This window comes from Asterias rubens, chromosome 19 (genome assembly GCF_902459465.1).
Source record: "Asterias rubens chromosome 19, eAstRub1.3, whole genome shotgun sequence".
NCBI lineage: Eukaryota > Metazoa > Echinodermata > Asteroidea > Forcipulatida > Asteriidae > Asterias > Asterias rubens.
Genome location: NC_047080.1, coordinates 1,594,515 through 1,619,027, shown reverse-complemented (window position 1 = coordinate 1,619,027; position 24,513 = coordinate 1,594,515). Strand labels below are relative to the sequence as shown.

General features: G+C 39.0%; 1 protein-coding gene across 1 annotated transcript in view; it reads right to left on the bottom strand.

The window, feature by feature from the left end:
* Positions 1-232: 232 nt before the first annotated feature.
* The window catches only part of LOC117302984 (protein SMG7-like), a 36,994-nt gene continuing 12,713 nt past the window's right edge, over positions 233-24,513 (bottom strand). The window contains exons 14-17 of the mRNA XM_033786995.1: positions 24,246-24,385; positions 7,576-7,697; positions 851-1,074; positions 233-353 (exon numbers count right to left, since the gene is read on the bottom strand). Of these exons, the coding sequence (XP_033642886.1) occupies positions 258-353; positions 851-1,074; positions 7,576-7,697; positions 24,246-24,385 (582 nt within the window). The 3' untranslated portion in view covers positions 233-257. The remainder of the gene's footprint in view (positions 354-850; positions 1,075-7,575; positions 7,698-24,245; positions 24,386-24,513) is intronic.

The window sequence follows — 24,513 nt, the reverse complement described above, 5'->3', positions numbered from 1 at the left end:
GTTGATTCCTGTGTTTGTTTTCTCTCTCGCTGCTGCCAGACGAGGGCGCCATTTGCCCGCTTAGGGGGGGATATTGATGCAAACACAACATATCCAGTCACAGACACGGTGACAGACAGGGTGACACACCCTGTGACAGACACAGATGAGACTCTGTCACGCCATGACAGTCTCTCTCGCTGCTGGTTTTTTTCTGATTTCCTTACCGTTTATTTTGTTTTCGCTTCTCTTGCTTTGGAGTCCTCTGTTGGTTTCCTTCACCTTTGATCGGTCATCTGCTGGCGCTTCAGCAATTCCTCCAGAGGGGATGGCTTGTGGGAGGAGGAGCTTCCTAGAGGAGTGGCCCAGATTGACTGTGAAGACAAAAAAAGGGGGGCATGAAGAACCAATACAACCATTTATTGAAATCCAAACTATACTACAAAAAGTTGTTGGTGTCATCGCAAAGCACTTTATAAGGGTTTTTACACGGTGATGTGATGAAACCTGCCACAGCCATGCCATAGACACAGTAGCAAACCCCTTCTCTTAATGATACATGAACTGGGTTGCTAAATAATAATTTGTTTTTAACAGGATAAGTAGAGCTGTGTTTTTAAATCATGAGACCCATTTATGCAGCATCTTCTAATGGTTTACAAGGTGCTGTGGCGCATTCAGCAATATGTGTAACTGGGTTCTCCTATGAGTATTACACAACAAATAGAACCAACAGGTTTATGTCGCATCTGAAGGATGAAGTAATAATGGTTAAATGTCTTGTTAAGGTGGGTAAAAAAAAAAAAAAAAAAAGATTTCCAGTTAAAAACGGAGAAATTACATCCCTGCAAAATAAAATAAAGTTAAGTACCTGAATAGAATCTGGAAGCAGACCGCTCGTTGGCGAGCTGGATAGCTGATTGCCCAGGGCGGGGTTACTCCAGGCAGTCGCCCCACGCTCACCGCCCCACCCAAGGCCTCCTCCCAGACCCCCGAGGTTCTTAGACATCATCTGCCCACCTTGGACACTCGGAGACTGAGAACGGGGCGAGCTGGGAGAGCTGGAGAACGGGGAAGGAGTCAGATTGTGTCCTCCTGGAAAAGTGAAGAAAATAGAGAGGAAAAAAGGATGAAATGATTTCCGAGCAGGGGACAAGAAAATTTACTCCCGGTTGTGAAAAAAATTTCCACAAAAGTTGTTTTTGCTGGGTCGTACACAATTGTTCAACAGTTTGCAGTCTATTTTGTATAAATAGTGCAAAAACTTCAGATTACAGAATTTAGGTTTGTATATCGAGACTCTTTCGTCCTCATTCTCGTCCTCGGTTAGTTGTACAGGCCCTTTTAAGATGTTTGTACCCGTGTATTTCTTGTGTTTCCTTTCATGTTATTTTGTACATATTTATTATTTTGTGCTGTTGTACGGTATATATTTTGTACATTTCCTGTTGTTTTGGTCGAATAAACAATGATAATAAAATAACATTTGTTTTAAACCTTCCAGACGGACTCTGCTAGGGTCGAAAAGTCAAGCCGTTCATTATTTTAAGAGGTCCTTTTTGTTGGCACACAGTTTGCAAAAACATTTTTTTTTTTTTCAATTACAGTAGTTAGACAATGCACATATCAAAACATGTTGAATATGATTCATGCAAAACTCTCCCTTTTACCACTAACTGCAACAGAATCAAATTATAATTTCTTGTTCTCAGGCAGGTACAATAATTAACCAGGTTTAAAAGGCTCGCGTTTTGATCTGAAAACGTTCCACAGTGTGGGATGAAAGGCTTTGATCTGGCGCTCTTGACAGTTTACGCTCTAGTAATTTCAAATTAGAACACGTAGGATTGGTGTTGGCGGTTGTTGCACTTGCCGAGGCCGAAGCGGATAACTCTGATTTTTGTGGATGTTAACATTTAAGAGCTGTCGTTTCCAAGGGGCAATCTCACAGGAGTTGTTAATAACTCAAGTGATGGTTGGGTTTGGGGGGGGGGGGAGGATGGCAGTAAATAAATTCATCAGCCCCTTACGTGAAAGTTTTTGGGGTCAAATTTGTCATCATTGGAGGTTTTTAAAGGTTGGATGCGATTTTTTTTAGAACGCGTAGTTCTCGTGCAATTTGAACGATAAATACTCAGCCTACCTGCGCAGTGCATCTACACGGAGTGGAGGTAACGGATTTCTCATTAATGAATGAGTTTTTGGCATTAGAATACAGAATCATATGATCCATCTTTCCTCTTTGTGTAATCAAGCGCAACATCCCTTATTAAATTGGTCCCTTTTTTAAGTGTCAACAAAGAACAACTAAAAATTTCAGGTTTTTATATAATTTTGTTTCAAATTAAAGAAGAAAACTGCAATATTTCTACTATAGTTCTAAAAAATACAGATTTTCCACGAAATGCTCAGCAAAAAAAACATGCTTGGCAAAGAAAAAAATCTGCTACACAAAAAAAAAGATTACGAGAGTGCTCCAATGCAATGCAACGAAATGTGGCTGGTGCTCAGCAAAAAACCCAGGTAGTCTGCTCCAATGCAATTGTATGACAAGCAACTGGTTCCCTGCTGAGACAATTATTTTTGATATACAAGACTTCCCTTTTTGCTTAGTAGGTTATTGAGAACGCGAGGACACTAACATCAGGTCAAATTACTTCAGTAGATTCCCTAATACATTTCGCAGAGAGCCAGTCACGAGTGAACATTTAATGTAACAAGACAGCAGGTAACATGTTTCCGCTAAGAATGATTGTTGTGAGCGAATAAATGTTGTCTTCCGTCCAACCCCAACCCCCTCCTTGTCCCCCGTATTCATTGGTACCCCTTGTTTTTATTTCTTTATGCTTTCTAACCCCATCATGTATTTCAACTTCACTGCTTATGTTTCACCTAGTTACCTGTTCATGTTTGTTGTGTTGTCATTTAGCGAGAAAGACTCTGCTAGGGTCGAAACGTCAGGGCATTAACTATTTTTGTTGCATTTATACCATCGGTCAAATAGGTTGGTAAGTTGTTTGCAACCGCTAATTCTGTTTTCTCAAACAAAAATTTAAGAAGAAACAAGTCTTGAAAGAAAAGCTGTGCATCTCGTTAGCAAAAAAACGAATGCTTGAAGTGCTGTAGTCAAGGGGGTCATCTTTCATCCACGCTCAAGTAATACAATATTGTCAAATAATAAACATGTTGTACGCAGTCTCCCAAAAAACTCTGACAATGAAGCCTTTTAAGAGATTACCATTTTTGTCTACGAACAATGATTTCATTCCGTTTCCCCTCAAGTCATCTCTTTTATTTCCTTTCTCGGAGGTGAGAGGTTGGGGGGATGATAAAGGCACTGACCCCCACGGGGGGAAACTGAACTGACCGTGCGAGACTGCTTAAGGTTTTGGCCTGACAAGCCGATTAGATCCATCAAGATGAGCTTGTTGGCCGCTAAGGTGACGGGGAGCGGGACGGGAGATAGATGGAACGTCACCTTCTGTGAATGACCTTGCTGGTGGAAGTACATTGTAGGACCCTACCTTTAAAGGCACTGGACACATTTGGTTATAACTAAACAGATTATTAGCAGGCCTATACAGTATACTTCATTTTTGAAAGGGCAAGGGCACCAAGGCATTTTCTTCTTGGTAAAAGGACACCCTATGAGGAAATTGTAAATTTATACTGGAGCATTTCAAGGGCACCAAGGCAATGACCAGGGGACACGGAGGCAATCGTCTTTGTTGCCTCCGTGAAGTATCAGGCCTGTAATGACATAAACAATTATTTGGTAACGAGCAACGAGGAGCTGTTAATAGAATAAATGTTGTGAAAAAAGACTCCCTCTGAAGTAACATTGTTTTTGAGAAAGAGATAATTTCTCACCAGAATATTTGAATCTGAGAAACATTTCAGGCCTGGAGCCTTTCTCAGTGCAACAAGGGTGTTTTTTTTCTTTCAGTATTTTCTTGCAACTTCATTGACCACTTGAGCTCAAATTCTCATAGGTTTGTTATTTTATTCATGATGGGATGCAGCCAGTGAGAATACTGGTCTTTGACACTACCAAAGGTGTTTAGCGCCTTTAAGTAATACGATTAACCTTACACATAATTGTTTGCCAGCTATAGTCAGCAAAAGTGTTCTCTTACCACCGACCAGATGAAGTTCTGCCATTGTAAAAAAAAAACCTGCTGATTCACGGCAAAAAAAACCCAGTCCCACTAATTTGTCAAACTTGCATTTGTCACAAATAAATCAGAAACAAAATAATCTCTTAAAAAACACACTCGGCAACAAACAGACACAGGACTTGACTGGTAATGAAAATTCAATAAAAATAGACGGCAAACCTTTCCCTTTTTTCAATGATTATTTATAGCTCAGAACTAGGAAGTATCAACTTTCATTCCGTAGCTTCATCTTGTTCTGTTTGTCCGTCGACCGTATATTTCTTAATATTCAGGTAATTTCACTTCGTGCTCTGCGACAGTTTACAGCTTTCTCGGTAACGAATATAATCTTTCCATACATAAAGTGATCTTCTTAAAGGGGATATAAATCATTGTTTTCTGGACAAAGTACATCAACTCTGAACGACTTGTTTCCACAAATTTCAACAACCCAAACAACCAACTTACATGTATTTGGTGACCATGTTTTTGTCTAACATGACACAAAACAATTCATGAACTAACATAATTTTGTTTGCAATATTATCAATCTCAGTTAAATTACAGTTATCAAAGAATGTAGAAAACGCATCTAACAGAAATGTTTCTCAGATTCAAACCTTGAGGGATAAAAAACAAATTTATTTTCCTTAACCACATTACTTCAAAATAAAATGTTCTTAAAATGCTTTGGACAATCAAAAGCTACTGTATAACCCAAGTAAGTTTCTAATGCCATTAATTTCAAGAGTGATTACCAAATGTATACCTTCCCTTAAATACGATTCTTTCCGGCAGAAAATGTCGCCTAAAATTGTCAGACGAAAATTTTCGTTTGAGCAACCTATATTTGATCACGGAGCCACCGCCAGCAATGACTGCATTCATTACTACCCGTCAATCTTTCGAGTTGAAACGTCTTTGGTTGTCCATGATTTTTAGTTGTCACCATGTTTTGCTACCCATCTTCAGGGAGACAGTGTCTGCCCAAACTGGTGGGTCGATTGTTCCACTGACACATTAATGTGGACGATGGTTGGACTGACACATTAAATGTGCGACTGGGAATCAAATACCTACTTATTGACCTCCTTTTTTTTTAAAGGGAAGAACTATCGCTCTTAAAATAACTGGCAATCAAAACATTATTTACGTTTTTTTCCCCAAGAATTTCTTTTCAAGGCAAGGGTATACCTTCGGTAAATGTTCGGTAAAGACAATCAAAACTGACATGGTTATATGTTAGAAGCCTACGGCAGCTTCCGATAGTATAAAGCATTTCAGTTTGAAGTGGTTATGGAAAACTAAATAAGTTTTGATTCCCAAGTTTCAATCTGAGAAGCATTCCTGTTGGATACAATTCTCACATTGTGTTTCCAATACTGATTGTTCTTCCTGTATGGGCATAACCGCTTCAGATTTTTGGCAAATCTAAAAAACGCTTTCACCTTTATAAAATGAAAATTTCACAGGTTGGTTATAATAATTTGGGGGGCTTATCATCTAAGAGTTGAATTGCGAAGGATGCGGCTATACAACATGTTCAAGAAGCAGGCATGCAAGGGCGCCTTTGGCTGCCAGCCACATCAACCCATTATGACCACGGAGCACAGCCAAATATTTTATATTGTATAAAAATCTACATTTATATAGTATTAAAACAATCGAATGGTAAAAAAAAAACTGGTGTGTTTCACGGAACTAAGATTACTTAAAGAGAACTTATTTCCTAAATAAATTGTTCCATGAATATGATTTACAGCGACAAATTTTTAGGACTATGTAAATACTGGGTCAGACGAATAATTTTACTGGTGTGTTTGATGGAGCTGAACCAGCCCAGGTGTGTGAGAAACCGTTTTTCACTGTTTGTCACAGCCTCGTCACGGCGTCTTGGTCGCCCCCGGGCCATGCTCCATCGCGGCCGAGTGGGACGACGGTTCCTCGTGCATGGTTTATGCAGTGCCAGTCAGCTGCATCGAATTTACTCAATCGCCACAGTTACTAGCTATGTCCGAACGCAGCAATTCTTGCTGTGACGTTTTCAGCAGGTTTTGTTCATAATGCAGGGGTCATGTCTGAATGGCTTGATACGGCTACGACTTGGGCTAGTCTGCCTTCATCTAGCCATAGCCTTTTAAAAGACATTGGACACTATTGGTAAGTGTCAAAGACCAGTCTTCTCACTTGGTGTATCTCAACATATGCATAAAAAAACAAACCTGGGAAAATGTGAGCTCAATTGGTCGACGAAGAAAACTGAGGTCTCAAATTCAATTCAAATATTTTAGTGAGGAATTACTTCTTTCTCAAAAACTGCGTTACTTCAGAGGGAGCCGTTTCTCACAATGTTCTATACCATCAACAGCTCTCCATTGTTACATGTAGTTTAATATTAAGTAAGGTTTTAAGCTAACAACTATTTTGAGTAATTCCCCATAGTGTCCAGTGTCTTTAACCAAAGCCAAGTGTTTTTTCATAAATATCCATAATTAGGAATTTTATTCAGGTGCAACTTTAGAATATGAAAACAAATAAGTATATACGATCGCAATGTTGAGAATATTCCAAAGAGTTGAAAAGTTGAATGTTGCAAACGAATAAGGCAGAACCCCAGAATCTTTTTGATTGAAACGACCCTTTTTTCATTTTGACAAAGACACAGCGCACGGTTTCTCTATTCATAAACAATCGTCCACAATTCTCACAACAAAGGTTTCCCATGTACCATTGTATACACACAAAACAAGAAAACTCCCATAAACTGCAGTGAATGTAACGCAGACCCATAAAAAGCGCTCATGAATACATCCTCAACCGCATTTAATGTCACCATCTGTTTTTGACATTTGGTTTAAATTTTTCTTCCAACCCTTAATTTATTCAGGGAATATTTTATTGCCCTTTTGCCGTTTTAACAGTATCATACTCCCCTAATGCACAACCGAACTGATAAATAGGAGCGCACCCAGTGTACCAGAATAGGCACTGACTATTTCAGCCATTTCAACCTCACTTTGGATCCATTGATGATTGACGTGAAACAACGAGAAACAAGATGGCTGCCCCACTGACTCATCTCATCGTTGAACAAAAAAAAATTAAGACAAACTCTCCCCATAATACATCAAATGTTACAATTTCCAATGATGTTTATTTATCAAAAATTTAATTTTTTAAGAAATGTAAATTGCTGAATGAAAAAAATTACCAGAGTGAGCGCTTTAAGCACAAGCCAACGATGCCTCCCTAAGCAGATTTGTCTGTGCTAAAACTTGGCCTGTATGTCTTAACTGCTAAACCACCGAGCATGCCCCATAAAGACTGGGCAGTTAGAATTCTGTCATTAGCAGTGGCACAAGAAATGTAATAAATGCATTGATGACAAGGAATAAATGACGTAAACAATTAAAAAACAATTTTAAATTTATTTTATTACCTTCTTTGCTGCCTCCAGCCCATGGTGAAGAGTAGCTGAATAAGGAATAGCCCGATGACGAGGCCAGTGTGCTGTCCTCCAGGCTGCTCTTACGCTCTGAGGAGTCCGAAAACAGACCACTCCTTCAAACCAATGGGAAAAAGGAAATATTGTTAGCAAAGAAAATATTACTATAGCGGGATCTGAACCACTGACCTCCAGATTAAGCCCTATATAGACCTTTATCATGGTGTGTTCATCTTGATCTTTCTCCATTCCAACTCATTGTAACCAAACTGAGACTGGACGAAATAATAGTATGGTGCCATGCGCACTGAATGTTAGCATTCATTACTGATATTGGAAACAGGGAACATGACCAAGATGGTGACAGAGTGATAAAGGTCTATAGGCCTGAGAATATCCCCTTCTAGTTTATTTGGAGAACCCTGAAAAGTATTAAAATAAAAAAATGCTAGTGAACCTTGACATATGAGACTCTGCATACAGAGCAGCAAATTTCTGCATACGTGCAGTCGTTTGTTACTGTATCTAAAAAGCTATAAAAATCATGCAGCGTAACAATGTAAGTACATCATTCCTATTTAAATGGTTTTTCAAAAACAGGTGGGTTTATTGTTCATGACCGGGATGAACTCATACTTCCTGAAAACAAATAAAAATAAATCCCTGGGATAATTTATTTCTCAAGTTCATGGTTGACTAGTGGATTGTTAAAAGGGTAGAGGTTGTCTTTTGTTCTGATGGATTGTTGGTAAAGGTGAGGCGGATGTTACAAAGAGGTGTACAGTTACAAATATTCTCTCCCACCATTACAACCCTGTACAAGGATAATAACACTACAGGGCTTGGTTTTTGAAAGGGCAAGGGCACCAAGGCATTTTTGTCATTCTTTGGGGAAATTGTAAATTTCTGTTGGAACATTTTGAGGGCACCAACATGACCAAGGCAATGACAAGGGGGCATGGAGGCAATCGCCTTCCTGAAAGAAAAAAACCTTAAAAACAAACAAAAAACATTTCAAGGGCACCAACATGACCAAGGAGCATGGAGACAATTGCCTTTGTTGCCTCTGTGAAGTATCAGGGCCTGCACTGATTATCTGGATGTGGATGTATCTGGCAATTAACCACAAGGGAAACTGACTTGGTAAAGTTTTTGTAACAGAGGAAAACAGAGGTTGAACAGAGGAAAATTTACTTGAGCAGGATTTCTAGCCCTATGTTGGCGGTCATTCTTCTTTATTCAGGGGTGTGCAGTACCTTGTAGTCTGACCTACAATACCTGTGGTGAATTTGTTCATACCAGGGGCTTATTTCACAAAGAGCTACGATTGATCTTGACTGAAAATCAATCGTAGTTACTTAGTAAAGTGTGATGTCACAATGCAAATCACTATGGTGATTCTGACAATTTGTCTGACGATGGATTTTATTGCTTTGTGAAATCGAGCCCTGCAGGTTTCTGATAGATAATTTCTGAGTAAATTGAGAGCGTTTTTCCATTTCAAAGTTTCAAAGGCATACAATTTATGGATGTGAATATCCTATTTAGGCCTCTTTTACACTTTGTCCCATTTTTATAGCAAAACAGCTTATAAATCTCTGCGTCTGCTTTTCTCAAAATGTCATTTTTGCGAGTTGGGCTGTTTTCTAGTTAGGACTGATCTGTGCGTCCTGTACTTTTGGGGGTAAATTCTCAAATGAAATCATCAACAGTTGGTGTCAAACACCTCGGCCTAATATCGTGACATTTGACGGCAACATGAACAAACTGTACTCGATCTCTACAAATTGAAAGAAAATCAATTTGCATCGATACAAGTTTTTTTACATGTCTGCATGCTGGGCATAGAAGCTCTATTTTCTGTGTGGTGTGGTTTTGCTCTACGTTAAAGTCAGTGGACACGATTGGTAATTGTCAAAGCACAGTCTTCTCACTTGGTGTATCTCAACATATGCAAAACAACCTGTGAAAATTTGAGCTCATTCGGTCGTCGAAGCTGCGAGATAATGATGAAAGAAAAAACACCCTTGTCACACAAAGCTGTGTGCTTTCAAATGCTTGATTTCAAGACCTCAATTTCTAAATCTGAGGTCTCTAAATCAAATTCGTGGAAAATTACTTCTTTTTCGAAAACTACATTACATCAGAGTAAACCATTTCTCACAATGTTTTCTACTTATCAACCTCTCCCCATTACTCGTTATCAAGTAATGTTTTAGGCTAATAATTATTTTGAGTAATTACCAATAGTGTCCAGTGCTTTTAAAAAGAGAGCAAACTAAATGCTTTTGAAATTGACTGTATATCTTTTCAAAACACAGAAGGTTTCAAAGAAAAAGGTTTAATTTCAACAGGACAAAACAAGAAAATATTGAAATAAATGGGAGTTTTTTTGTTTCCATTGCTTGAGCTTTTTGTGGTCAATTCCTATTCATCAATGACAAAGTCGCTACACAACTAGCTCAAAACTGCTGACCTGGGCATGGCCCTGTAGTTGTATAGAGTGCTTTTCAGTGTCAAGGACGCAGGTAGTGGTGGGGGGGGGGGAAATGAAGCAAGTTCACGATTGTTTGCTGAATGAAAGTAGGGTGGCATTCCGTGAAGGTTATTGTGGGGCCATCATCAAGGCAAACCATTCACTGATGAATGGTGTAACGCAAAATATGAAAAAAAACCCTCTTTTTGAATATATGTTTGTGATGGCAGTTATCGCATCAATTATGTTGTTAGACTGTTGGTTGTTGGATTTCAACTGGTTTTCTCATCGCTTGGTATAGCCAGACAATCTGGGCAAAAATTCTCAGAGCTGGGCACAATTTCACAGAGCTGCTTAAAAGCAGAAAATAATGCTCAACAAAGTCGTGCCTCGGTACTTTTTGTGTGTAAAGACACTCACTATTGGTAAGTGTCAAAGACCAGTCTGCTCACTTGGTGTATCTAAACATATGCATGAAATAACAAACCTGTGAAAATTTGAGCTCGATTGGTCTTTGAAGTTGCAAGATAATAATGAAAGAAAAAAAATACCCTTATCACTTGTTGTTAAGGTCTCGAAATCAAGTTCATGGAAAATTACTTCTTTCTTGAAAACTACGTTACTTCAGAGGGAACCATTTCTCATAGTGTTTTATACTATCAACCTCTCACCATTACTTGTATCAAGTAATGTTTTATGCTAATAATTATTTTGAGTAAACACCAGGATACCTTTGGTAATTACTACAAACATGAACGGCAATACAATCATACTTGTTAAGGAGAAGCACTGCAGCTGTTTATAGTGCATCACGTTTTAGTAAAGAATTCCTTAGTAAGGAAAGGAACCAACCACACGCAATGTTCCTTACAAGATCTTTATTTTGACGAGCAACCTACTTCTACTCAGAAAGATTTGTATTTTCAAAGCATTAGCAAATTCAGATGCCTAACAGTCTCATGATATTGGAAACAGCTAGGGCTCAATTTCATAAAGATGTTAGCAGAAAATACCGCTTGGAAAATTTCTGTGCTAAACAAAAATTGAGTGGGGCTCAGTCGCAATAATGTTCATTTCATTAAATGTTGGCAGATAACAAGTTTCTGTTAAGCCAGGTTTTTCTGTGCTTAGCAAGTTCTTGTGCTTAAATGCTTTCGGGGCCAGTACAGCTTCCATTCTACTAAAGCTATTCCAGATTTCCCTCCCAAAGCCCTTATATCTCTTCCCCTTGCTTCATCAAACGGCAACAACATCTCTGTGTCGAAAAGTAACCAAAAATCCCTCAAACAGCCTTGCCCCTTCCAACCGATAATTGCATAAAAATAAAAAAAATTAATCTAAAATTAAACAACGCCGATATTAGGTAAGAACCGTTATCTCTCTCGATATTATTTCTGATAAATTAAAAATTTCATTCCATTTACAACCAAATTACAACCGCCGGAATCGTGGTCTACGTGGATTTTTAACAGCAGCGAGTCAATAGATTAAAAAAAAAACCAGCGAAAAAAGAAAAAAAAGCGCAGGAGAGAAGAAAAAAAAAAAGTGGTTCAAGCACAACGTACTCTTTCCCGCCGGTCAATGCTCTACACAGACTCCGCTGCCATACAACTCGTAGCTCCTCCTCCTCCTGACCCACTTCACTCTACACACTGTAGGTCGCTAGTCGTATAAATGCAGCTAAAAACCCCTGCACAATTGATTATGGAAGGGGGGGGGGGTTGGTTGAGAGAAAAGAAGGGGAATAAACTAACAAGAGCTACAGGAGACCGGTTGCCGGTGATATGCACTGGTTAACCTTGACAATGAGAAGGAGTACCGGTTGGGAACTCACAGTGGGTTATTTTTTTGTTCTTCCTTGTCCTTCACGTTTTTCCCCTTCTTCTTCTCTTTATGGGTTTTGTTTTTTTATTTCTTAACGTTTCAGAGTCAAGGATAGGGCACTGGGATGAACAGGGCTGGCGACCGTAGTACAGGGGGGAGAAATAGTGCAGTGTACTGAAGTCAACCCTACCATGGTGACTGCACCTTCCGCGGCGGCGCAAGGCCAATGATAAATAGAATGTTTACCCCAAGTGCCCGTTGACGTCGTCGTACAAGAGAGGAGGTTGGGGAAAAACGGCTGAGGAATTAGGTTAAGGGGAAGGTCAGGAAAGAAAACAACGGAGGGAAAAATGGGGGAAAGTGTCCCTCAATAATTTAAGTATTTTCAGGTTCCATGGATTCAATAGTAGTTGTGACTAACGGATTCCTTTATATACAGAACAGTACCAGACCATTTGTAGGTGTTTGTGCAGTATGTGCCCGAACACCTCTTGTTTCTTTTAGTCCCAGTTTGGTCACATTAAGTTTGGTTTGGAGAAGGGAGGGTTTCTTAATTTTGATTTAATACACCTCAATGGAGGCCTGAAACAATATTTTCTGTAACGATATTTTCAGCATTAAAGACACTGGACACTCAGCATAAAAGACACTGGACACTATTGGTCATCTCAATTGGTGTATCTCAACATATGCATAAAATATCAAACCTGTGAAAATTTGAGCTCAGTTGGTCATCGAAGTTGCGAACTAATAATGAAAGAAAAAACACCCTTGTCACACGAAGTTGTGTGCTATCAAATGCTTGATTTCATGACCCCAAATTCTAAATCTGAGGTCTCGAAATCAAATTTGTGGAAAATTACTTCTTTTTCGAAAACTATGTCACTTCAGAGGGAGCCGTTTCTCACAATGTTTTATACTACCAACCTCTCCCCATTACTCATTACCAGGTAAGGTTTTATGCTATACTTATTTTGAGTAAATATCAATAGTGTCCACTAACTTTAATGTCTTGCTCCCCGTCTATACTTATAATAATAATAATAATAATAACTTCTTATTACAGCTACTAAAAAAACAATTGCACACATATGATCATGGAGGTTAAAACAACAATAAAACAAACCAAAAATCCCAACAAATAAACAAACAAACAAACAAACAAACAAACAAACAAAAGAAAGCTACTGACCATGATCATTCTAGCATCAATGTCAAGTTCCCTAAATTCACTTCCCATCAAAACTACCACTCGTCCCACACCGATAAAAACAGTCACCAGACTACTTTTTCCTTCTAAGACTCGCTTCCGGTCCCATTGATTCGAAATGGGAGAATAACAAACTCAGACGACCGAACAATAATCCACTGGAAGGAACTTTTTACAAAACGATGACACTTTCACAGACGGCACTGACAGCCAATGTCTGCACATTATCGACAAGTCTTGCCCTGAAATAAGGTCGGTTTAGAAAGACATATTGACTTGGGGCCCTGCATCTACTTACAGGTTTTCTTTATTTGATGGAGCAAAACAAAATCTATGTCATGTGGGGGCGTAGGATGATAAGCTGGACCCCGAGACAGCATTAAAGCCATTGGACCCTTTCGGTTCAGAAAAATAAAATAAAAGTTCACACATTTACAAATAACTTACAGGGTTTACAGAAGGCAAATGGTGAAAGACTTCTCTTGAAATATTATTCCATGAAATGCTTTACTTTTTGAGAAAACAGCAAAACAATATAAATTCTCATTAACGCGAATAACGGATTTATTTTAAACACATGTCATGACACGGCGAACGCGCGAAAACAAGGGTGGGTTTTTCCGTTGTTTTCTCCCGACTCCGATGACCGATTGAGCCTAAATTTTCACAGGTTTGTTATTTGATATAGAAGTTGTGGTACACAAAGTGTGGGCCTTGGACAACACTGTTTACCGAAAGGGTCCAATGGCTTTAATTGCCTTAGACTAATCAAAACTTGCAGGCGCATCGTTCGTTCAGACATGTTCCGAGTGTTTGGTTGTTTAACATGTTTTACCGACTGTAAATATAACAGGTTTTGACCATTTGTCTGTCAATTAAGGACTCTGAACCATAAATGAATAAAAATTAGGCGTTGAATTCCACAGAGGCCATGATGGTTCCCAATGCCCTGGTCTTGGCCCTAGTGCCCCTTCAAAGGATTCTCATAGACTTTAAGATTTTCGATGGAAGTGCCCTTTGGAAAATAAATTTGGCATTTCCCTCTTATGGATGAAATTCAACGCCTGATCATAAAGGCAAAAAGGTGTGACGATGGTAGTGTGCCCTTTACAAAATGAAAGTAGCCTTGCCCTCAGGCACAATTTTTAATATGTCAACACCTTGCCCTTAAATTTGGTTGAAATCAATCAAACTCTCCTTTTTTTTATAGGTTTCCGTATACAGTTTTCTTGAAAATGACTTAATTTCAGAGGGAAATATTTGACAGAAAAATAGTTCTAGAATGATTTTTGTAATCAGTAAGCTCTCAGACAAAAACAAATAAACAATGTTTTTATCCTAACCAGTCCTGTGTAACAATATTAAAGGGCATGTGTACTTTTGTAGGATAAAAAACACAATGTCCACAGATTTACATCAAACTTACACCATTTGAAGATAATGATAGTAGAAAGCTTACCTTCAAATATTACTTGCTGAGGTGCTGTAGTTTTTGAGAAATGAAAAATGTCATGAAAATATTTGTTTAGATGCTAAAATAGTTTTCGTCTCATGATCACCGAGATGACAATTATTTTCATGACATTGTTTTACTCATTTCTCAAAAACTACAGCACCTCAGCAAGTAATATTTTCAGGGAAGCTTTCTACCATCATTATCTTCAAGTTGTGTAAAATCTGTGGACATTGTGTTTTTTGTCCTACAAAAAGTACATAGACCCGTTAACAAACAATGCATCCTTTAAATAGAAATTAAATTCCTTTGGATTAATATCAATTTTGTAAATTAAAAAAGGGAAAAAAAGGAAGCTAATAAATAAACAAGACGAAAATTGTATTTTCACTCCTAATGTTTTCCAGTGCCCCACATCGGTAAGCGACTCACAAAACTTATTATTCATGCAGAGATAGCATGAACTTGGTACCGAGATTTTATCGTTTGAATTGCAAATAATCATGGATACTTTTTCAGGGAGAATAATCCAAAAATTAAAAAAATCAAAGCTAATAAATAAAATAAATTAGGAGTCTAGAAAGAGAAAAAATACAGTGTTTTTCCCATGGAGGTGTAAGTTTTCAGCTGCAAAAAAGACCATAATTTAATCGACTGACCCTACACACTGACTGTTTTGAAAAAAGATCATCATGGATAAATTAAATGCTAAAACTTGAACAGAATTAACATTACTTGTTCGTTGTTATAGAAAGGTAAACAAATGTGTAACGATTACATATAACGGATTAAAACTCAATAAAAATGGTTTCTTAAAACGCCAAAAGTTTGCTAAGCACAGAAAAGTATTGCTCAACAGAAACAGTATACCAGCTAAAATTAAATTCAGTTTACAGTAATATGCCTGGTGCCCCACTCAATTTTTGCAAAGCAAAGAAATTTGTCAAGCAGTATTTTTCAGTTGAGCCACTGGCCAAATCTCAGCACTAGAGGGCCACAACGACCTTAAACAGTACTCCATGATGGCTCACCATTTCCCTTCCACAAATTCCAAGTCAACTATTTACCTCGAGAGTCAATCCAGATGGCAAAATGCGAATCATAAACAGTTAAAAATAAAACACCAAAACACAACAACCTGTCAGCAGGAAATCACAAAGTTCAGAAAAGTAGGCTAAGCTAGAACCTGGGAAAACACCCAAATTATGTTAAAATATAACTTCTTCTTTATCAAAATTTTGACCTAAATAAAGGACAATTGTCAAACTAGTTTAGCAATAGTCTTAACAATTTTTTACCAACTTTCTTTTACCATAGAAATGTGTACACTGTACAAATGTTTTTACTGAACAAATGTTTTTGTTCAGACTCTGGACGTGGATACATTGTAAATAAACCATTTCAAATCAAATCAAATCAAATCAAATCAAATCAAATCAAATCAAATCAAATCAAATCAAATTAGCGATAACAAGTAAGCTTCCAGGTAGAAATTACAAAATTTTTGTTCAGGGGTCATTACCAGGCTAGGACCATTACCTAAGCACAGTGTAAAACGCAAATCTCAAAAGGGTCATTTGTTTTGAAAACACTGACAATTTGTGAATATGTATGGAATAACATTTCAATGAGTACCATAAAGAGAGAAACATTTTTTGTAAATGATTTTTAAGAAGCACAACATCTTGGGCTGCCAACTCCCCCAGAAGAAAATAATCAAGAATATTTGTTGTTGTTATCGGATCTCCACCCAAAGGTGTCAGATGTTCTTTTTGTATAAAATATTCTTATTATTCTTGAATATTTTGGACTCTCAAATTGACCTTTTTGTCAAAATCATTTTTTCATACTTCTCTGAGATCCTCATTTACTATTCAGACGTCAATTTCAATCAACTCTAGTTTCATTTTTACCCACCCCCTCCCTCCTTCTCAAACCTAACCTTCCTCGAAAACAGAAAGAAGAAAAAAAACAGGAAAAAGAACAAGTGTTCAACTGTCGTGAATATTCCACAGAAACCCCCGCAAGGCCATCACCAATGATACATGTTTATGAAGGGGGGCTGTATTCGCACCTAGTTTAGACTTCTCAACACCTTTGCGGGTATGTTTTCCACACGTTTGACGCTCATCAATTATTCATGGATGAACCTCAAGAGTGCCCAAGGCGTGTGGCAAGTCCGAAAGAAAAAAAATGGGGGTGAGGATAGGCTATTTGAGCCGAGGCGGGCCGGTACAGTAGGGGGTAGATGATTTAATGCAACCTCGGAACGATACATGAATAATAAGGGGGTGTTTTGGTCGGTATGAAGGGTCGGGAAAGAGTAACCTGACGGGGAGATCGGACTGATGTAGCTAAGATGACCTTCTTGAGGTTTAGTGAAGATTGAAGGTTTGGAGTGAGGGCTGGCTAAGATGAATTTCTGGAGGTATGAAGTAGACCAAAGGTTTGGACAATTGAAGAAGGTGGAATTGGCCCAGGGGTGTATGCTTCTCTTGGTGCAAGGGATGATCGAGGAGGGTTACTCCAACCACCGACTTCTGCACTCGCCGAGCGAACGGGGCAGTTGATGTTCACCGTGGCTCTGTGGAGTGCTTGAGGGTTAGAAATTGGGCAGGTAGTGTGGGGACTCAATATAGTTCTTGATATTAATTCAGTATTGATCTTCTTTGAGCGCTATGTATTTTTTGTTTGACTGCGAAAGATAAATGAACCTTGATTAAACCGGACCAACAAAGCAAACCACTCACGCTTAAATTAACAGCGCAATCTCAAACCTAAAGCAAGCCTTGACTCTCCGAGCTGACTTTACAAGAAACAAGCCCAAGGCCGAGACTACACCACCGTCTGGCCATAAAAAAAACACCCAAACACGACCAGACAGTCTCACCTACCTACAAAGGGAAAGGTCAGGAACCCAGAAAACAAGTGTGGTGTTTCCTAGAATCAACATAAAATCAATCTCGGGGCAGCGTCGAGCGAGCGCGATGTGAGGGTAAATGATGGGGACAGGCCTTAGGGGGGTTAGTGACACAAGTGACCTGTTTCTTTTTTCCTCTCGGTTTCTTCCCCCCCCCTCCTCAAAAGCCACCCTTCACCTCCCTCTCTCTCTCTCTACCCCCTTCTTCTCCCCTCAAGTCGTGGGGGCCGTGGAGGCCCTTAGGGGGGAAGTGTAAGAGGCTAGCTACCCTCCTTGCCAGAGGGAAAGGTTATCGTGGCATCGCTCTACATACTGGGGTATCCAGATCTTCCCGGGCGGCAATGCCCCCAGGGTGAATATCGCCCGAGCTACTCTACAATCCACGCTGAGTGATTTTTTATTGGTGTTAAGCAGATATCAAACAGACAACCAGTCAAGGTCTCCCAACACGCACTTTTCACTGGTAACCCAGATTACAATGAGGGATAACTGCTAGGTGGATTTACCCGCTTAGCATTTTTTGCTCCCACCCTCGTACTCCGCTAAGCCACACAATGGAATTATCGTGTGATAATTATATCTATCAATCAGAGCATGGGGATATATCTTGGATGTTGGAGTGGGGTCTGATAAGAGGCTTCAAGAGCAATGACCCAGCTAACCGGGGGCCAATGCCCCCTTTACCCTCAAAGTATCTGTTAATAACACCCACCCTTACAGCAAGAGTCATTCTCGTACAAAGAGTTTATATTTCGTCGTCAATAACATAAGCTTCAAGACGTCGTCCCTTGCCCCCAGACCACTGTCCTTTTGAGCTTCGGGAGAACATTGATTTAAAAAATCTGTTCCAATTGAGGCGTTAATTTAGTCAGCTATATTAATATCTAAAAATTGAAACCTGGGGTGGGTGGGTTAGACCGAACCATATAAACAAAATTTTAAAATCTAAATCTAAGCTTACATTGATTACTCTAGACTGCCCTTAAAGAGATATTTCATTTAAGAGCGTCTATCGTGAAAATTAATTATACCCGATGCATGTTTGAAGCCAAATGTACAAACTAATGAACTAAATGCAGCACTTTGCATGCTTTGAGAAAACTGTGAACTTAATCTAGGTCACGTCAGGCAATTGACATTTAATGTATCAAGACACCACAACTATCTGGATAATCTCGGATGGGCATCACTTGAAAAAGGGGGTGTGGGTAGAGATGACGGACTAACCCTGAAGGAGCCCCCCCCCCCCCCCTCCGGCTCATTGTTAATCCCTCAACAAAATATTTGAATTTACGCCCTGCCAAGGTGGCTGAATTTCTTACAACTCTGCCATCAGATGCAAGACAAACTATTTGTATAAAATCCTGCAACGTGCCATTAATTGGCGAGTGTTCCTGAAACACAAACCGACACGATCTATCTTACCGGGTTCGCGACAAACGTAAAAAAAAACCTGTTACTTCGGAATGACCTTTTCACCACGTTCCAAGGTACAAGGAAAAGTTTTCTATTTCGGGGTGCCAAAATGATAGCCCTGGGATGGAATACTTGATGAGGATGCAGCAGCACTTTTTTTGTTCTTCAACGGGAGCCGTTTGTCAGTTCCATCGAGTAATTTAAACCTGCGGAGAATGACAAATGGCTGGGCTGTGTCGCTGGATAGATCTGACGGCCAAAGGTGTGAAGGTATAAAATTGATGGACGTTTTCGAAACGTCAAATGCGTTTGGTAGATGATAATGAGGGAGCAATATCGACACGGGTTGAATTCCAGAGTACGATTTGTGTTTGATGGTGACCTTGTGAAAATGTAGGTTACGCTTTAATTATTTATGACTTTTTAAAGGGGGAGGGGTATTTAAAGATTGGATTGGATTGAATGTACTCTTCCTCCAAATCAATGATGCACCGGGTCTATTTATGTTTCATGAAACTAGTGAGTCTGATTGAATGAAATGAACTCTTCAACAATCAAAATGATTGACAATTCCTTTCCATTCAAGCATGTATTTTCAAGTGTAGGTTTAAAGGCAGTGGACACTATTGGTAATTACTCAAAATAATTATTGGCATTAAACCTTATCTTGGTGACGAGTAATGGGGAGAGGTTGATGGTATAGAACATTGTGAGAAACAGCTCCCTATGAAGTGCCATAGTTTTCGAGAAAGAAGTAATTTTCCATGAATTTGATTTCGAGACCTCAAGTTTTTGAGGTCTCGAAATCAACCATCTAAACGCACACAACTTCGTGTGACAAGGGTTATTTTTCTTTCATTATTATCTCACAACATCGATGATGGATTGAACTCAAATTTTCACAGGTTTGTTATTTTATGCATATGTTGAGATACATCAACTGTGAAGGCTAGTCTGTGAAAATTACCAATAGTGTCCACTGCCTTTAATTCGGAATTAATGCATTCTCTTGAACAGCTACATGTATTTGAGCAACGAAATTACAACGTCCTTACAATATGCTTGTTTGCCATTTAATTGTAACCGTTATTTTTTTACAATTTTGAATTTTTCAGAATTATTGCTCAACAATTTTTGCCCAACGATTTTTGCCCCAAGCTCAAGCTTTTGAAAATATACTACACTTCTGCTGCTGACAGTGAACGTCAAAATGACAATACTTTGACATCACTTGTTGGAGGTTTCTTTGTTATCGCAACAAAGCGGCTATATACAAAACAGAGCTCCCACAAATAATGCAACTTGAGTGACGACGTTATGGGGACTTATTGCGAATATTTCTGAAAGAACGGGAGAGGGTTATTCTTAAAATTATTCAGATTATTTTATCAAAATCTGTTTACTCTCATGTGAACTCAATTTCCTAAATATCGATCGCATGCATTTTAAATGAATTTCAGCAAAGATCACTTGTTGCTGTTTCCGTTCAAGCTGGTCTTATAAACAACGCACCTTCCCTTAAGTATTTAAACATTTCATGAAACTAAAAAAGGATTTGCGCGAATGTACTCTTCAGAAAACGGACAGTGTAACATCCTTTTATAAAATGAGGGCTTCTCAAAACCGAAACTAACGATATTCAGAATTTCTGAGTAAACCTTCAAAAGCCAATTCACAATGTTTTTCTCAAAACAAAAACTGGTGGGTACTTTTTTTAATCAACTGGCCGGCAGGACCAGTTAAACTATGTGTAGTTCTATCCTTTAAAATTACATTACTTCAAAGAAGGTCATTTCTAACAATGTTTTATAATATCAACTACTCTCCAGTGTTCTTTATCAGTATGTCAGTTTTTGTCAGGTAAATAATTTGTTGAGAAACTACCAAAAGTACACCCTTCCTTTAGAAGAGATGATTATTTTTCTTTAAATGGAGCTGGACAAAAAAATTGGAAAAACATTGCGATAACAACACTACCATTTTATAAGAATAAAATTGTTTTTAATTACAACCGACAAAAACAGTTTTACATCTCAAGGGGATTCATCATTCAACTAAGATAATTACTAATCTTAGCGGTAAAACGTTAATTAAAATTCTCAGAATCAAATCCGTGTTTTCTCCAGAGCACCATGCGGGAGTCATTTGCCACTGGAAATGGAATAAATTTATTTGCCAGCGAGGCTGCATCATGCCAGTAATGCGTACACTGCCTCGGCCGTGACAACCCTATCGATCATCCCAGATGCAGAGTTTATACCTGAACACAAATCGTCTCTTTCCCTCCCCCCCCCCAACATGTGTACTTAAGGTGACATTGACTTGATGTAACGATCGGAAGTTTCATTCATACGTCTAGATCTGTTACAAATGCAGGATTGATAATATTGTCTGCGGAAATGACTCATTATGACATTGTTAGTTTTGCATTTCATGGCCGATTTGTAAAGGTGTTGTTTGTTGTTGGTTCATAGACTGAACAGCGATGTTAAAAAAAGGCGCCTAGCATTTCCATAATCAGCAAAAAATTTGCCCGACCTATTTTTCCCATGCTTTTTCATTTTTTTCTTACTGAATTACTGTAGAAACTCAAGAACATTTTTCATTTCAATGTAAATCACACAGTAAAGGGGGATCGTCGTCACGCTCAGTAGGCCTGCAACTGTACACAGAATTATGAACTCTGACATACAGAGCGCATTTGATTAGCTTCCCTGGGTCGAGCCCCTGACAAGAGCTAATCGAACGATCACTCAGCCTCTTGTGGTGACGTCAAGCACCTGGGGCCAGCCCCAAGTGATCGGTTCCACAAGCAGGGCACTTTGGGGCTGACCCGGGTGAGCCCCTGGAATGACGTCAAAGCTATTTAAATGTACCGGGAGCAGACCGGGGTCGACCCGGGGAAGCTAATCGAACGCACCCACACAATGGTTGTCACATGACCTCCGTTTAAAAAAATTCTTAACATCACAAGGCCACGGATGGCTACCTCAAGGTGAGGGCTACACTTAACAACTAAATTTGGACTGTCAGCCCAAATTGACTGCCACCAGGGGCACGTTGCTACCTACTCCTGGAGCTGAAGCAGGGTAACCCCCTTCACAGCCGGTAAGGTTCATAACTAAATAGGCATGGGCATCACCCATTAGGAGCCAGGCTGGTGGAGCAGAGCGCTCTACTTTCACCAATACCTTGCCCAGGTCCTGGCCCTGGTGCCCCTTCAAAAGTTTCCCCCAAGACTTTCCAATGGAACTACCCTTTGCAAAATGAAAATGGCCTTGCCCTCTCCAGGTCTGATCATTAAGAGTCCTATCTGAACAAAGAATGCTGGAACACCGTTACACAAGAGTAGTCCCTTTGACACACCCTAAATTTCACAAACCCCTTCAGGGAAATTCACAATTGACTTTCATGCAGAAACTCCTCAGAGCGGAACTTGCACAATTAAACAAAAAACTGGTAATGATTATAATACCAGAACCTCTGGATTCTTTATGGCAACGAATCAAAACATAACCTTTTAGGATGAAAGAATTTTTTTAAAGTATGATTAGTTCTTAGCGAACAATCAGACAGGCATTTTCAGACAGACATAATTTTGGGTTCAATAGTAAACCACAGCATTTGACTACACATAAAGTTGAGAATTGTGAGGTGAGTCAGCGGTATACCATAAGGGCAGTCTACTCTACGCAAACAAATTTTAATAGACCTTATCACAAGTAGTCGGTATGCACACAATAGACGTGGAATGAGGTACATGTACATGCTGGTCTAGCTAGCTATAAAATTTGATCACTAGCTAGACCAGCATGCACCTCAATGGTATTTGCGAAAAGGTCTATGAGATAACGTAGGCAGCATAGAAATCTCCCTCTGTTGACGTTATCCAGACATTTCTGCCTTTTTTAACCACTTCACGTCAGATGACGTCATTACGTCATATGACAACCTCAAATCACAGCTAATTATGAGAACCTTTGTTGTATGCTCTTTATGAAGTCAGACTTTCATTGTGGAAATTATATTTTTCAAAGAAAAAGGATTCCTCAAGAAGATCAAAGAAATTCAGAAAAATAATACCGCAGGCGGGCAGGCAAAACACTACCAAAGTGAAGTGGTTAAAAAAGTCCCCTCCACAAAGAATTAAAAAAAAAACAACCTGGATGGATTTCACAAAAATTCATGGCTAGTCTTATCTCAAGTTAGAACGAGTTACTTGTCCTAACTTAGGACTCGCCTAAAGTTACTAATGATTCCTAAAGAGTCCTGGGACTAGTGCTGGGCGAATAGTGAAATTTTGGTATTCGGATACCGCTGGCCAACTATCCGAAATTAACCGGATATTCAAATATTTTTTTTGCCGCTAGAGGGCGCTGTTCGTTTGTGAATGAGATCTTATGGGCGGATTGATATTAGTTTTAGACAGTGTTACTCGGTTCATTCATAAAAATAACCGGATCTAATTTAAAGATGGCGATTTGCTGTTTCTTTTTATTGTGATTGACTCTACGTGAAGGAAAACTTTCGTAATCTTTGAACAAATTACGTCCGAAATGTCATTGTTTTAACTCTTCACGGAGGTGAGCATAGTTAAATACTTAATTTATGCTGTTTAATGCTGTCTTTATAGAGTTTTCATAAGGATTCAGACAAAATATTCCTATCAGTTGTCGCCCGACGTCTGCGGATATTCGGATATTAAAGAATATCCGGTTACTTGGTTGTAATTACAGAACTATCCGGTTTATAAATAGCTATTCGGATATCCGGTTAAGAAAAAAAAGGCATTCGCGGTTACGGATAGGAAAACCTATTCGCCATTAACCGGATATTCAAATTATTCGCCCGGGCCTACCTGGGACTCATCTTAAGTCCTAGGACTATCTTTGAGAAATTGACCCCTGGATAGAGGGCGCTTTTATCTCATACGCAGTTCAAACAAACTTTTCCATCTTTTGTTAAGTTTCAGCATCTTTACAACAGTTCAATCTAACATAAATTCTTCTCATCAAACTTGCAAATCTTTTCAACAAACTCTACACTTTCAAAGAGCTGCTGAAGCACAAAAAGTAGCAACGCACAACACAATTATGATTACCAGAATAAGGTTTCCAGCCAAACTACCATTTATCACATATAGACCATCCATAACTGATGTTGTTAACCAATATTTTCTGGCCTTAGCAATTGGGCCCAGCTAAACAAATTTTACACATTTTTCTCGCAAGTTTTGTTGTTCTCCGACTGTCTGAACATACATTCTGTATCTGTATCTGATTGCTGCAGAAACCAAAATTGGCATAAAAGCATAAACATACAGTATGAGCTGAAAAACTTTCAACCAAATTAAAATCTCACTCACCCTCCGTTGTCGTACCGTCTGTTGTTGGACGGGGTCGAGCCGTATCCTTGGGGACCAAGAAATGTGGGCGTGGTCTGAAGAGAAGGCTGGGAGGAGGGAGTCGATGCCAAACCAAGACTACTATTAGAGGATGCTGGACTCTATCGAGGGAAAAAGAAAAATCAAAAAAATTCAAGATGAATTTCAAAATCTTGAGTGGATTAAGTTGCTCAAAAGTTATTTTTCACCCAGGTAACTTAACCCAGTCCAATGGGAGTTTAACCAGCCA